The sequence below is a fragment of the Schistocerca americana genome, chromosome 3 (assembly GCF_021461395.2).
Source record: "Schistocerca americana isolate TAMUIC-IGC-003095 chromosome 3, iqSchAmer2.1, whole genome shotgun sequence".
Classification (NCBI taxonomy): domain Eukaryota; kingdom Metazoa; phylum Arthropoda; class Insecta; order Orthoptera; family Acrididae; genus Schistocerca; species Schistocerca americana.
Genome location: NC_060121.1, coordinates 976,654,789 through 976,670,476, shown reverse-complemented (window position 1 = coordinate 976,670,476; position 15,688 = coordinate 976,654,789). Strand labels below are relative to the sequence as shown.

Below are 15,688 nucleotides of genomic sequence, written 5' to 3'. Positions count from 1 at the left end.
AACCTCACAGTGTATACATTTACTTATGAAATTTGTTGTTAATAATCCAACCCAGTTCAAAAGTAATAGCAGTGTGCATAGCTATAACACCAGGACAAAGGATGATCTTCACTATGCATGATTAAATCTGACTTTGGCACAGAAAGGGGTAAATTGTGCTGCCACAAAAGTCTTTGGTCATCTACCAAACAGCATCAAAAGCCTGACAGATAGCCAACTAACATTTAAAAAATATTAAAAGAATTTCTAGATGACAACTCGTTCTACTCATTGGCTGAATCTTTAGACATAAATTAAGGAAAAAAAAAAACAACTTAAACATTAGTGTCATGCAATATTTTGTGTTATGTAATATCTAGTACAGACATCTTTTATTAACCTGACATGTTCCACATCATTACGAAGTGTTGTATTCATGATCTATGGAACAAGTATTAATCTAATCTAATCTATACTTCTGTACCATCCGAAACACCTCCCATGCAGCGTCTGCGACTGAACTTGGACGAAAAACCTCGTAATCGAGCAGTAAGGCTTATTTCCACCTACTGATGTGCAACGTCTTACATTTCACGTACCATCAGCGCCAGGTAGGGCAGGGAAGACATGGAAATTCCAGCAACGGCAAACTCGACACTCGTTGCAATCTGGCGGAGGCAGGTGGGGTGCAACTCGATGCTCTGCAGGTTTACCATGCCTACACCGGCGACGGCGCTGAACTGCATCAGCATGGTCGCCATCACGATGGCTACACCCGTGATGTGTTCTGTGCAGGAAGAGAAGTTTTGTGTGTTCAGTTCTGAGAGAGAGATATACGTTCACCCGCCAATAACAGAGCGAGCTAACATATTAACCTCTTCGTCATTCCCCTGGAAAGCGATTAAACAGGAACATCACACCCTTGCTCTAATACACTGGAAGACACATTATGTACGCCACATGTCTGTGAATTTTGCAAACTTTGTTTCAGCAGTTTTGTTTTTAGCTTTTTGTGTTGCTGTAGTTCGGATGCAGACATGTAAACCCAGCCTGGCACAGACCGACATAAGTGTGAAGAAAGAGCTGAGAACTACAGCCAGGCTGTAATTCACGATATGGGCAACTCTTTTGACACTTTACTTCATTTTGCTACAGTTTCCAGATGTACATTCATAATTTAATGATAACAATTGAAATTTGATCAGTATGGATTTGTTAATCAAATTTCAACTCTAAGATTCCTTTTTTTTTATTAAATGTTTGGATTCCTTTCTTGATATAATAATCTCATTTTAACCCAATTTGTTTCTACATTTACATTATATTCTGTCTGTGTTACTAGCAGTCATAGTGTTACACTTTGCAGCAGACTCTTTACTATAAAAGTTTAGGTTAGATCAGATGCACCATTTCACTTCTTCTCCATTTTTACTTCAACTGTTTCTGCTTTTTCTAAGTGTAACTACAGTTATTTAATCCTGTCAATAGCTCCAAACAGTCAGTATAAGGAAATAAAAGGTACCATAATTATCTTAAAATAAATAGTACGTTCATTGAACTATGGAGTTAATTTATAAGTATTCAACCTACAATTTTTTTATTATCTTTGTATCGCAACACATCAAGCAGTTTAACAAATTGTAGCAATAATGACTGGAAGATACTATCTTTAAATGTATATCTGACAAGTATTTGGTATATCATGAATAAATAAACCTATGATCGAATAATATAGGAATAATATAAATTCTGCAGAGATTCTACAGCATTTTCAGTATTTTAGATTAGGTACAAAAGCACTAATCATAACATTTATCTCTTGTAAACGTATTATCCAGTTCTTTAATATGTGATCACATTTTTTTGTTTCAGTACACACATTGATAATGTGTCTCTATAAACCTAACAACCTAGTGTGATACAACATATAATGTACATTTGCATCTTCAAACAACAAATTATATTTCTATTAAGAAGTATACCCTAAAATAAATTGGGTTCCAATTCTGAGATGTTATCTGATAAAGTTTATTGATTTTGAGTATGCTTCTCAGATAATTATTATAACAAGTTCAGTGGTGTAGTCCTTATTTTCAAACAGATGCATATTACAAGAAAACTTCATCTTATTATATGTGGGCATTCATCCTTGGTTACTAACAAAATGGTGCTTAACTTGTAAAATAGAGTAACTGTTATTCCTCTCTTCTATCTGAATTTCATACTGTTTCTTAAATAACCACTTTATGTATAATTATAATAAGCATTGTCAACAGCTTACAGCAGAAAGAAATTATAATTACTTGATTTTGTACATTTTCCAAGCAAGAGCTTTTGGATTGAATCCATGTTTCTGGACTTGAGTTTAATTATGAGCTGTGGATGGTCTCCACTTTCAGAACGGATTATATTTTGTAGCTGTATATAGTGCTTGCACCAAACAGTTACTTTAACCAATGGCATGTTCCTCTGATAATGTACTTGGAAATCATAGGGCTGATTATGGGTCATCAGGCTGGTAATTCGCCTTTGTCAGTTCGTGTAGATCGCGTTTCATTTACAGAGCTATCTGTGGGCCAACAACAGGCAACAAGCAGAAGTTGTGAGCCACTAAGACTGCCATCTAGCATCAGCAAACAATTTTTTCCATAATTGATATGGATTTTTTCTCTCATTTTTGTTCTTCCCCATTGTCGAAGTGGCTGAATATTGACACAGAGAGTACTTACACTCGCTTATGAGTTAGGTCAAATTTCAGCATATTTCTGTTTAGTTTACTATTGATCATATTGTCAGCATTTTTGGTATTCTTTTCGAGCTGATTAAATTTATGAATTAACTGTATAGCTGTACATTGTATTAATCAGCATATTTGAGTATTTTATGTGTCCAGTTAGGACAGTATATCGTTTTCGCACTTGTTGTATTGTATTCCTCATAAAATCTGCTATCCCATTCATGATCGATTCAATTACTTACAATGACTTATTGCTGTAAATAGGAAACTAAGTGCATTACCCCTTGCTCAAAGCAGAATAGTTTCCTACACTACACCATTAGGCCAAGGTGAATAAGCACCACACCAAATTTGCGTTGGGGATGGTATTCTAAACATTCGAGTGTGTAACAGCGTATATTAATCATCATCACATGTTACTGTACTTGGTCATTTATTACTGAATTTCGTCAGTGTCTAACAGGTGGTTATTAATTATGCCACAGTCTATGAGCAATGGGAAAAGAGACCATTCTTTTATGAAAATATGTCCACTGCTCTTTCAGTTTTACCCATCTCCAGTCTGTTAGTATCACTCCGTCATAGTCTCTACACAAGATGACTGTATGAGGTGCATTCAAGTTCTAAGGCCTCCGATTTTTTTTCTCCGGACTGGAAAGAAACATGCGCATTGTTTTAAAATGAGGCTGTGTTCATTGTCAATACGTCCCAGAGATGGCAGCACCGTACGGCAGGTGGAATTTTAGCGCCAGCGGCGAGAATGAGAACTGTTTTAAATACTTAAAATGGCGACGTTTTCCTTACTTGAACAGCGTGCAATCATTCGTTTTCTGAATTTGCGTGGTGTGAAACCAATTGAAATTCATCGACAGTTGAAGGAGACATGTGGTGATGGAGTTATAGATGTGTCGAAAGTGCGTTCGTGGGTGCGACAGTTTAATGAAGGCAGAACATCGTGTGACAACAAACCGAAACAATCTCGGGCTCGCACAAGCCAGTCTGACGACACGATCGAGAAAGTGGAGAGAATTGTTTTGAGGGATCGCCGAATGACGGTTGAACAGATCGCCTCCAGAGTTGGCATTTCTGTGGGTTCTGTGCACACAATCCTGCATGACGACCTGAAAATGCGAAAACTGTCATCCAGGGGGGTGCCACGAATGCTGACGGACGACCACACGGCTGCCTGTGTGGCACGTGGCCGAGCAATGTTGACGCGCAACGACAGCACGAATGGGACTTTCTTTTCGTCGGTTGTGACAATGGATGAGACGTGGATGCCATTTTTCAATCCAGAAACAAAGCGCCAGTCAGCTCAATGGAAGCACACAGATTCACCGCCACCAAAAAAATTTCGGGTAACCGCCAGTGCTGAAAAAATGATGGTGTCTATGTTCTGTATGTTCTGGGACAGCGAGGGCGTAATCCTTACCCATTGCGTTCCAAAGGGCACTACGGTAACAGATGCATCCTACGAAAATGTTTTGAAGAACAAATTCCTTCCTGCACTGCAACAAAAACGTCCGGGAAGGGCTGCGCATGTGCTGTTTCACCGAGACAACGCAGCCGCACATCGAGCTAACGTTACGCAACAGTTTCTTCGTGATAGCAACTTTGAAGTGATTCCTCATGCGCCCTACTCACCTGACCTGGCTCCTAGTGACTTTTGGATTTTTCCAACAATGAAAGACACTCTCCGTGGCCGCACATTCACCAGCTGTGCTGCTATTGTCTCAGCGATTTTCCAGTGGTCAAAACAGACTCCTAAAGAAGCCTTCGCCGCTGCCATGGAATCATGGCGTCAGCGTTGTGAAAATGTGTACGTCTGCAGGGCGATCACGTCGAGAAGTAACGCCAGTTTCATCGATTTCGGGTGAGTAGTTAATTAGAAAAAAAACGGAGGCCTTAGAACTTGAATGCACCTCGTATGTTGGCTTTGCTCCATTTCTACTGATTTCATTATTGACCCAGCTAGTTACCACAGCTCCCTTCTCTGACTGTTGGACAACTAACTGTGATCCCTTATGATTTTCATCCAATTTTTAGACAAAATACAGGCTAAATCAACAAAGACGCATGGGTGCAGCTCACCAGTCAGCAGGCAGAAGATGAGGAGACTGGCCAGTGCAGCCAACAGTGCACTCCCTACACTGGGCCAACGGCGACCGAACCTCGCCGCAAAGTAGTTCACCATGAAGTGGGCAGGCAGCTTGGCCGCCCCCTGCGCCACTATCCCCAGGAAAGGGTTCACGCTCAGTCGGCTCACGGCTATCACCAGTGAGTAGATAGCCAGCATGTGCACTGAACTAGTAACAGCCAGAAATGCGCACATTATTCCGTATCGTTCAAAGAGTCTCAACATGAACGGATTCCTTTAAGTGGGCTTACGATACATTCTTTACTGTGCAGTCTGTTTAAAAATTGTCATTAAGCGATGTTTGTACAAAAAATGAACTTAAATATACGATTTTACCATCGTCATACAAAGAAAATTATCAAGATTTTACACAGATGTTAGATGGATTTAATGGTTGGTCCACATATAGTATGACAGATGGATGGTCAGTCTGAAGCTCCTTTCTCAACAAGCCCTCTTGATCTGATGTTCTTAGTAGCTACAGTAACGTGGATTGTCAGTTCTATTAATTTAAGGGCATTCCATTTCCTGATATATACATTACATAAGTTCACAACCGAGTTCATCCTTCGCATCCAGACCATTTTCAGGAGTAACTGAAAATTGTGCTGTTGTGAAGCAACTTCAAGCATCCAGTGTGATGTATCCTTTGAACGTGGAGAAGCTAATAACCATCGGTTCTCACAGAGTGACATCGAAAGATGGAACCTCTACCTCGACATAGCCCCACTGGAAGAACTGGAAGAACTCGCATACTGAAAGACTGATCAGGTAACCCGTTGTCAGAAAGGGTTGTGTGCAGCTGATAACTGAATGGTTCATGAGCCTTGTAGATATACACAGTGTTTCACTAAATGTGTTTGCATCTGTAAGTTACGAAGTAACAGGCGACGGAAATACACTCCTGGAAATGGAAAAAAGAACACATTGACACCGGTGTGTCAGACCCACCATACTTGCTCCGGACACTGCGAGAGGGCTGCACAAGCAATGATCACACGCACGGCACAGCGGACACACCAGGAACCGCGGAGTTGGCCGTCGAATGGCGCTAGCTGCGCAGCATTTGTGCACCGCCGCCGTCAGTGTCAGCCAGTTTGCCGTGGCATACGGAGCTCCATCGCAGTCTTTAACACTGGTAGCATGCCGCAACAGCGTGGACGTGAACCGTATGTGCAGTTGACGGACTTTGAGCGAGGGCGTATAGTGGGCATGCGGGAGGCCGGGTGGACGTACCGCCGAATTGCTCAACACGTGGGGCGTGAGGTCTCCACAGTACATCGATGTTGTCGCCAGTGGTCGGCGGAAGGTGCACGTGCCCGTCGACCTGGGACCGGACCGCAGCGACGCACGGATGCACGCCAAGACCGTAGGATCCTACGCAGTGCCGTAGGGGACCGCACCGCCACTTCCCAGCAAATTAGGGACACTGTTGCTCCTGGGGTATCGGCGAGGACCATTCGCAACCGTCTCCATGAAGCTGGGCTACGGTCCCGCACACCGTTAGGCCGTCTTCCGCTCACGCCTCAACATCGTGCAGCCCGCCTCCAGTGGTGTCGCGACAGGCGTGAATGGAGGGACGAATGGAGACGTGTCGTCTTCAGCGATGAGAGTCGCTTCTGCCTTGGTGCCAATGATGGTCGTATGCGTGTTTGGCGCCGTGCAGGTGAGCGCCACAATCAGGACTGCATACGACCGAGGCACACAGGTCCAACACCCGGCATCATGGTGTGGGGAGCGATCTTCTACACTGGCCGTACACCACTGGTGATCGTCGAGGGGACACTGAATAGTGCACGGTACATCCAAACCGTCATCGAACCCATCGTTCTACCATTCCTAGACCGGCAAGGGAACTTGCTGTTCCAACAGGACAATGCACGTCCGCATGTATCCCGTGCCACCCAACGTGCTCTAGAAGGTGTAAGTCAACTACCCTGGCCAGCAAGATCTCCGGATCTGTCCCCCATTGAGCATGTTTGGGACTGGATGAAGCGTCGTCTCACGCGGTCTGCACGTCCAGCACGAACGCTGATCCAACTGAGGCGCAAGGTGGAAATGGCATGGCAAGCCGTTCCACAGGACTACATCCAGCATCTCTACGATCGTCTCCATGGGAGAATAGCAGCCTGCATTGCTGCGAAAGGTGGATATACACTGTACTAGTGCCGACATTGTGCATGCTCTGTTGCCTGTGTCTATGTGCCTGTGGTTCTGTCAGTGTGATCATGTGATGTATCTGACCCCAGGAATGTGTCAATAAAGTTTCCCCTTCCTGGGACAATGAATTCACGGTGTTCTTATTTCAATTTCCAGGAGTGTATTTACTGTGGTAGCTCACCATAAGAAACGTTACACTGTCTGCGGAGCTATGAACATAGTTTACTGTGTTATTTATCCAAAGACTTACAGCAAAAAGATACAATTTTTTAAATGGAACAATAGTTGTTTCTATCATGCACTTCAATCAGTAACACCAGCTGTGTATACATCAGTTTAAATTACACTCCTATCACTTTTAGTTTGGGAGCTACAACCCTTCAAAGTTTCAGGGGCAGATACCACACACGCTGCACATAATGCAATGCACCTTCTAAATATGGTGCGGCCGAGTTCTAACGTCGCTGGTGTCACGGGGCGAGAAGCTTCCTCGATGCGCTGTTAGACTGCCGACTGTCGCCGCACACAGCAGTTCGACCCACACAAACAAACGGGGCTCAATATACCACAGTTATTGATGTCGGATGAAGATGGCATACATGAACAACGGGTACGTTGACATGTTGCTGACGCTTGGCGAGTGCCGACACGATGCCACTGAAGCAGCCGTGGCGTACGTCGTAAGATATCCTGGGTGATGAGCACTGGCAGCCATTACGTTCTCACGTGCCGAACGACGACTTCGGGAAACTGGCAGCTTGGTAATGCGCCACAGTAACAGACGAAGAACTGCAAGAAGTGAGGAGACGGAGGTGTTTGTTTTAGCTGCAGTACACCAAGATCCTCATGTCAGCTTACGAGCCGTTGCTGCAGTCGCTGGCGTCAGTCTCACATCTGTGTGGCGCATTGTACACAGTCACAGGTTACACCCGTACCGCCTGTCACTGACCCCGGAGCTGCATGGGAACGATTTCCGTGCGAGAGTTACATTCTTTGGATGGACCATGCGTAATTTCACGCTGGAGTCTTTGCAAGGTGTTATTGTTCTCTGATGAGTCCACGTTCACAAATTATGGTGCAGTGAATCGCCATAACGTGCACTACTGGGCCGCAGACAATCCTCGGTGGGTGCGACCTGTCGACGGTCAACATACGTGGTCTATTAATGTACGGTGTGGAATCCTTGGGGATGAAATCATCGGTCCACACTACTTCCCAGGTACACTGACAGGTGAATTATATCGCACATTCATAGTCGACAGTTTGGGTGGTCTCCTTGAACATGTGTGTATGCACGAGGGTCCATATGCGGATGCAGCACGATGGTCACCCAGCCCATTCTGCGCGTGCTGTTGTGGAAGAACTAAACAATAGGTTTGCAGGAAGGTGGTTGGGCCGCCATGGCCCTCATTCATGGCCCGCAAGGTCGCCCGACTTAACACCATTAGATTTCTTTTTGTGGGGATATCTAAAGGATCGTGTTTATGTCACTGAGCCCACATCCCTAGATGATCTAAAACGGCGCATCGAGGACGCATGTTGCTCCATGACACCGGCGATGTTACATCTCGTCCGCAGATCCTTTAGAAGGCGCATTGCATTGTGCATTCACGAACATGGACACACATTTGAATATCTCATTTAAATCAACTTCCCACCTCCAGAACATCCATCACCCACCACATAGCCATGTATTATGTACAGCGTGTGGTTTCTGCCCCTGAAACTTTGAAGGGTTGTAGCTCCTAAACTAAAAGTGATAGGAATGTGGTTTAAATTGATGTATACACAGCTGGTGTTACTGATTCCAGTGCATGATAGAAACAACTATTGTTCCATTTAAAAAATTGTATCGTTTTGCTGTAACTCTTTGGATAATAACGCAATAAACTATGTGCGTAGCTCTGCAGACAGTGTAACGTGTCTTATGGCGAGCTACCACAATAAATATTTCCGTCTCCTATTACTTCGTAACTTACAGAGGCAAACACATTTAGTTGAACACCCTGTATAACTACGGCCAGATAAGCAGCGAGGCGAGACACTTCGCACCGAGATATCAACATGTCCACGTCAGTCATGCGTGCCCTGTGCTACGGATGACGTCAAAGCTAGGAAGACTTGCATGCGTTTCCGTAAAATTTGGAAGTGAACTAGCGAGGACGTACACCGTCTTGGATCGCTTAGATTTCATGGAAGTAACAGTCTCTGTGCCACGAACGATGTTGACCCCCCCAAATTCTATCAGTCCCTCCAGATCCTTGAGCGTCATGCACTCCGCCTCGCCTTCCGTATCTGCCTCCTGTCCCCCACGCGGATCCTCTATGATCTCATTCCTTTCCCCCATCTGCTCCTATTCCTCGAACATATCCGCATCCTCTACACCTCCCGCCGTCTTGAACCCCCTCACCCCCTGGTTGCTCCTCTCCTCTCCCGTCCCCGCCCCCTGCCACGTCTTCACCGTTGTGTCCCCCCTACCCTCCATCTCTACACCCTCCATCTCCTTTCCCAAGGTGGCTTCCATCAACTCCCCCTCCCGGATGATGCCCTCTCTCCCTCCATTTATCCTTCCTATCAACTCTGATCCTCAATCCCCCTCCTTTCCTCTGTCCTTTCCCTGGGCTCCCTCTTCCCCCCCCCCTTCCGTCCTGTTTTCTCCCCACTAAACCTCTCCCTACCTCCCTTCTCCCCCCCAGTCCTTTTGTATTCCCCTCCTCTGCCTACCCCACTCCCTGTCGCGTCTGTCCAGCGCCCCCCACCCCTCTTATGGGTCCTCATCCTCCTTCAGCTCCTTTCCCGGTTCCCCCCCTTCGCTTTTACTCTCCTTTCCCCCCTTTTTTGTTTTCCCATCTTCTGTCCAGTTTCCCCCCACCTGCTCTCGACTGTGGTGTCACATTTGCCAACTTTTTAGTGCAGTGTTCCAGTGACTATTCAGTGTTGTTTGTCTTCTCGTGTTGCGAACAAAAACCATGCTGTCGCTAGGTGTGAATTTTATGTCCTTTGCGAACAGAATCCAGACTGTCGCCGTGTTTTTTTAACTGTCTATTGTTTTCCCTGTCTGCTTCGTATGTATTTTTATTAGCGTCATCATCCATGTATTGTTGTTTTAAGTTCCACGATTTCTTTTCGCCTTGTTACTCTCTAAGTCTCCGATTTTATCGCCTGTTTTTTATTATTTGTTCTCTTGATCTTTGTCACAAAATCTGTCGGCTGAAGAGCGGCATACTAAGCTGCTGCCAGCCCGCCCCCTTCGGGGGGAATTGAAATTCAATAAATGAAAAGAAAAAAAAACGATGTTGACAAACCGTGTGCCATGGGGCGAGATTAATTTTCCACTTTCAAGGTGAGCAATCAACTTTTGTTGATTAGAAGTCAGAACGATAGACCATTTGACTTGGGACTGATGACCATAGATGTTAAGTCCCATAGTGCTCAGAGCCACCATTTGACTTGGAACTTCCTGTAGAAATAACCTCTGAACTGTTAATAGTGCTGTTTCTGATAGGAATATTCTTATTTTTACTAGTGATGTTATTATATTTTGTGTGTGTGAAGTTTTAAAGAACATACCAATCAGTTAGAACGCAAAACTTTTATTTGTAGTCATAGTGTCTGATCCTGCTGAGTAAATTGCAAGAAGGAACTTGTTTTCTTTCGGTGAGCTCGAAGAGTTGTGTGACCTTGCAGACTGGAAATTATGATCAGTATGCTTTCTGACTGAACGCAAAAACAGTTTTCAGGCTTTTTTAAACGGCGAAGGTAGGTGTAAAGCACCCACAGACAACTTAAGTGCTTAATATAACGAAGTAACGACAGTAAAGTCTATTTATCCACTACCCCAGCACTGCTCTGTGGACATTTATGTCCACATATGTAATTTTTTCTAGTTGTTCACTTTCTGCATCTCTGCTTCTAGTAGCAACGGCCATTCAGTTAGTTGGTTTTACCAAACAAATTATTAGATCGTTTGTAGTTGTTATTATTTGGAAGAAAGCAAGCACATGATCGTCTTTAGCACTTGAACTACACTGGCATACTGTCACAATCAAAGTACATCAAAACCAGAGAAAAACAATAAACTATTCAAAATTCAGCAACGTTATTTAAACCATTGATGAGTATGGGACGTATTTCAATTCTGCTATGAAAGCAGCTATACATTTAAATGACAGACACGCACCGCAAAAACCCTCACTTCATGGACTTGGCGAATTATTACCACAGGTTTGCACCAACATTTTCGGCAGTAGCACAAATATTCACTCATCCATTAAAAAAAGGGGTGAAGTATTACTGGTCATTGGAGTAGTTGCTGACGTTTTTGATAATTGAACATTGAGATAAGACTGAGGAATTATTGAAGCTGTCTGTCAGCTGTTTCCCAGTCAGCTAGAACACGTAGTCTCACCTGATAAACTGCTTCTGCCTTGACCGTGGCCGACAAAGGGCCCGATTTCATCTACCAGAGGTTTCTCACAGCTAAAAAGAACATTTGTAGGAGGTAACAGGGGAGTTATACTAACCAGAAAACATACAGATCACTTAAAAATTTAAATAAAATGTTCAAAAACCACACTGAAATCCGAGTTAGCCTGTTAGAAAATAATCATATCAAACCTGGCATGTAAATATCTGGCTCCAGGTCAATAAAGCAAGTGATTAAAATGAGTAAGTCCTTCAGCCCCTGTTTAGATAGAGTGCACTCAGAGTTATGTTAAAATGATAAGTAGCCGAGAGAACTGAGATGTCTGAATCCCAGGCAGGCGCAGTAAAAAATTACCTATAGCGAAATTTTACTTAGCGTTATCATGCTTCCAATTGGGATGCTAACAGTAGCATCATTATGATAATAACAACCGAAATACTTCTGACAATATTACTGATCAAAGCTCACCAACATGTGCTGTACGTTCCATAGCTGCTACGAAGCACAAGAAGCGTGTGCGCAGAGATGAAAATGTAGGAAACACCCTTGTTAGTGAGAATAACGACCTGCTCCAATCTACTGCAATGGTGCACAACTTCGAAGTGTCTTTCCATGAGTTTAATAAACACAAGAGATACATATAACAGAGATTTTAGTCACCAATAATATGAGTATGTTCTCCTTCACTAGTTAACAACAGTCTGCGAACGCTGGGGTAACTTCTCGATTCAGCGTCTGTAGAAATCACGTGGTTTTGAGGTGAAGTACCCATTGAGCCATGTCCGGAGCGAATTTTCATTGCTAAATGAAGTTCCTTGAGCGTTTCTCGGTAGAAAGCTGACAGGTGAAAATCTGAGGGTGCAAGATCACGCAAATAACGTGGACATGGAGTGACTTCTCAATCCATCTCCTGTATAGTGTTTTTGTCAGTCTAGCGGAATGCGGACAGGCCTCATCGTGGAGTAACATTGCTTCGCGCAGTCTTCCTGGTCATCGTTTTTGGATTGCGTCTGCAGCACATCTCAGCTGTTGACAGTAAATGTGAGCAGTAATGGTTATGCGGTGGGGAAGCAATTCGTAGTACACTACACCATCGCTATTCCACCGGCTGTGTAACCTCACCTTTTGTGGATGCGTGCAGGTCTTCGAAAGGGCCGCTGCTGCTTTGTCTGGTCTCAAACAATCCTTTCTTTTCCCCATGTTAGCATAAAGACAACATTTCTCATCAGTAACGATACAGGGTAGGGAAGGTCGTTGTTGTTCACGAGCCAGTAAATGACGAGCAAGCAGATATGCACATACGGCCCACCCGTTGATTGTTGTGATTTTAGCTTGAAACATTCGTTCGTTACCCATACATCCGATTGCAAATGTCGCACAATGGAGGAGATCACAATTCATAGCATTTGCCAGTTCTCGAGTACACCGACGTGGGGTATTGTATGCGTTTAAACGATTTTCATCAAACCCCGCATGTCTTCCTAAACGTGGATAATGTGAAAAAGATGAAAAAGATCCTGCTTAAAACTAGAAAACCATTTCATTACCGTGCTCTATCCAGTGGTATTGTCCCCACTGACGGAACAAATGGTTCTGGTTGCCTCCGCTGCTGTCACCCTCTATCGAATTCAGGCAGACTTGTAATGCCAGAAATGCATATCCTCCTATTTCCATCTATTGTACTATAAATTTTTTTCCTTATTTTGTTACCTGAAGATATGACGTTTCTCTGTCTTTGTATATTGTAATTGTTTTACTATTTGTATATATATATGCATTTATGTCGACGTATAATTGGGTTGTTTTGTAAATATTATTTGTATTTTTATGCTGGGTCTGGCCAGGGAAAACTATGCTATCGAACGACTACATCGATAGGTCGTGTGGAGAACCAAAGTGTTTAGGATCTTTGGTAGTGTTAACTCTGCCGCGTGGAGCGCGGACAGAGCAGAGGGAGTCTGGCTGGGGTGGTGCAGTGGAGCAGGTGTGTTGTGTGACGCTCCCGCGAGTTGCCGCGCTTTCGGGGTTTGGCAGCATGTAATTGCGCTCGACTTGCTGTGATAGTTTCTGACACGGTGGCGCGGACGGGAAGCATTAGCTGGCGCACATCAAGAGCCCGTTTCGCCTGGTGACCGTGTCGAGAAGGAGGCGCGCCAACATCCAGCTTCTGCAACAGCGACGGCTGACAATGAGTGACTGTCGCCACCTCCTCGATCGACGGCTTCAAACCTTCAACCAACCAACAAGGAAGACTGGAAGCACGTAAAGTTTTAGAACTGTATGGCAGACCTCAGCTTTTAAAATTGTTCCATTCTCAAAATTACAGCAACTTAGCATGAACCTTTGTTGCTCATTGTCCCAATTCCATTACCAAGCACGGTCCCTTCCCTTTCCGGAATGAACCCGAGTGTCGTTAAAATTCAAACGCCAGCATTAAAGTAATATGATTCCATTTCACTGCTTTAATTTCAAAGTTCAGTTAAAGTATTCATAGCTGGCTACAATATTTAGATTACACAAGCACAAATTAAGAGTGCGAGTTTTGTTACCATATTTTAGCTTACCTGTGACTGCAGCTCAGCTTGGTACGTACTAAATTTTACTATTGTTAATTGTTCAGAATCATTTAATTCAAGTTCAAAATTAAATCTCTTATTTCTAAATTGCATAGATTCAAGTAGCTTTTGAAATGATTGTTGAGGTAGCCCAAGACTAACCTCATTTTATTGAAGTTCATAGTGCTTCAGAACAAAGATCACTATTAATTCCAGTCACTAAATTAACTTTCAATTTCCCGGTTTTATTAATTCTTCTGCTAAATTAAGTCAGAGTGTAGCAAAATTTATTACTTCTGACAAACATTCAGCTTTCACACAACACGTGTCAAACTTCAGTTGCCACGCTTTTAGTGCTAATTATATGTGCATTAATCTTTCATTTTCAGTTATTATAGTAGTTGTCCATAGGACTGGCGACCGTAATTTTCCCCAAATCTCAAGTATCTAATTAACGCCAGTTAATTTTTAACGTAACGACCGCACATTTACTTTCTTTATTAACTTTACACTTTTTCAAAATTAATTTTCGTCAGTTTCATTTGCATTTTTCCTTTCATTTAGATGTAACCCTTTCCTCCCTCTTTACCGACAGATTAACTTCGGTGACGATAGCTTTTCCCAAATTTCCATTAGGTACACGCGGTTTAAATTTTACTGTCATTAAGGTCGATAAGTGAGCGGGAGGTTACAGACTATGTGGAAAATGTTGCCATTTCTCCACTTGGCACTCCATTTTCTAGCGTGCAGAGCACCACTCACTATCTCCAAATGGCAAAGTCATAATATGTAAACTCAAATAGGAACAGTGAACTACATCAACGAGACTACCGATACGCAAAAAAAATAAAAGAAAAATGTGAGATTATGCACCAGTCTAATAGAACTGCAGCTGATTGAGATGGTAAGCACCAATCTAATAATTTTTGTTAACTTGGGCGCTACACCAAGGTCAGCGGAAAGCAGACCCCGCAGTAGACCTAACTAAGGTGGCAGTTACGTTCTGAACAGCGAAGCACAGCCTCGTAGCTCAGAGGTTACTAGAGTTACTGGACAATTTTGAGAAAAGTGAGACGCCTCGGATGGTCTATTGTCCCTCATTTGCAAAGTATATGTGGCACAAATTTCAGAACAACGGTTTGGTCAGTCTTTGTGGATTTTCGCCGTCTTGCGAAATATCAAGAATAATTAATCTGGGGTTCGGAAAAATACTCCGCCCGCCCGAGACGACAATCCCCTGATTACGCAAGCCTTCGGTGTTCTCTAATTGCCGAGGAAATCGTTTGATGCCATTTATCTATCAATTAATTTCATCAACATTTGAAATAATAATCGTGTCAACCCAGGAGCTATGTCAATAGATACATAATTTTATGGACAATGTGGATTTTTCTTTGTCAGGAAACTGGACAGGGCTGCTGTCGTTCCTCTTGCACGTCTTTTGGTAGGTTAGGGAAAAATTTTGCCGAACAAGATGAAAGATGACGAAATAAATCTCGGGTGAACAGCCTGGTATGAGTTTGCATAGGACACAATATTTCGGCAATCGACCCCGTTGCCATCATCAGGTGCGCTGATGTACTGACCGGCGGTGGGCCGGCGCCAGGTATACAGGGTCAGTCACCTAACGTTACCGCTGGACATATTTCGTAAACCACTTCAAATACTGACGAACCGATTCCACAGATAGAACG

General features: G+C 43.5%; 1 protein-coding gene across 1 annotated transcript in view; it reads right to left on the bottom strand.

The window, feature by feature from the left end:
• Positions 1-15,688, bottom strand: part of LOC124606822 (solute carrier family 22 member 7-like) — a 138,346-nt gene that overhangs the window by 25,697 nt on the left and 96,961 nt on the right. The window contains exons 7-8 of the mRNA XM_047138891.1: positions 4,808-5,022; positions 579-766 (exon numbers count right to left, since the gene is read on the bottom strand). Of these exons, the coding sequence (XP_046994847.1) occupies positions 579-766; positions 4,808-5,022 (403 nt within the window). The remainder of the gene's footprint in view (positions 1-578; positions 767-4,807; positions 5,023-15,688) is intronic.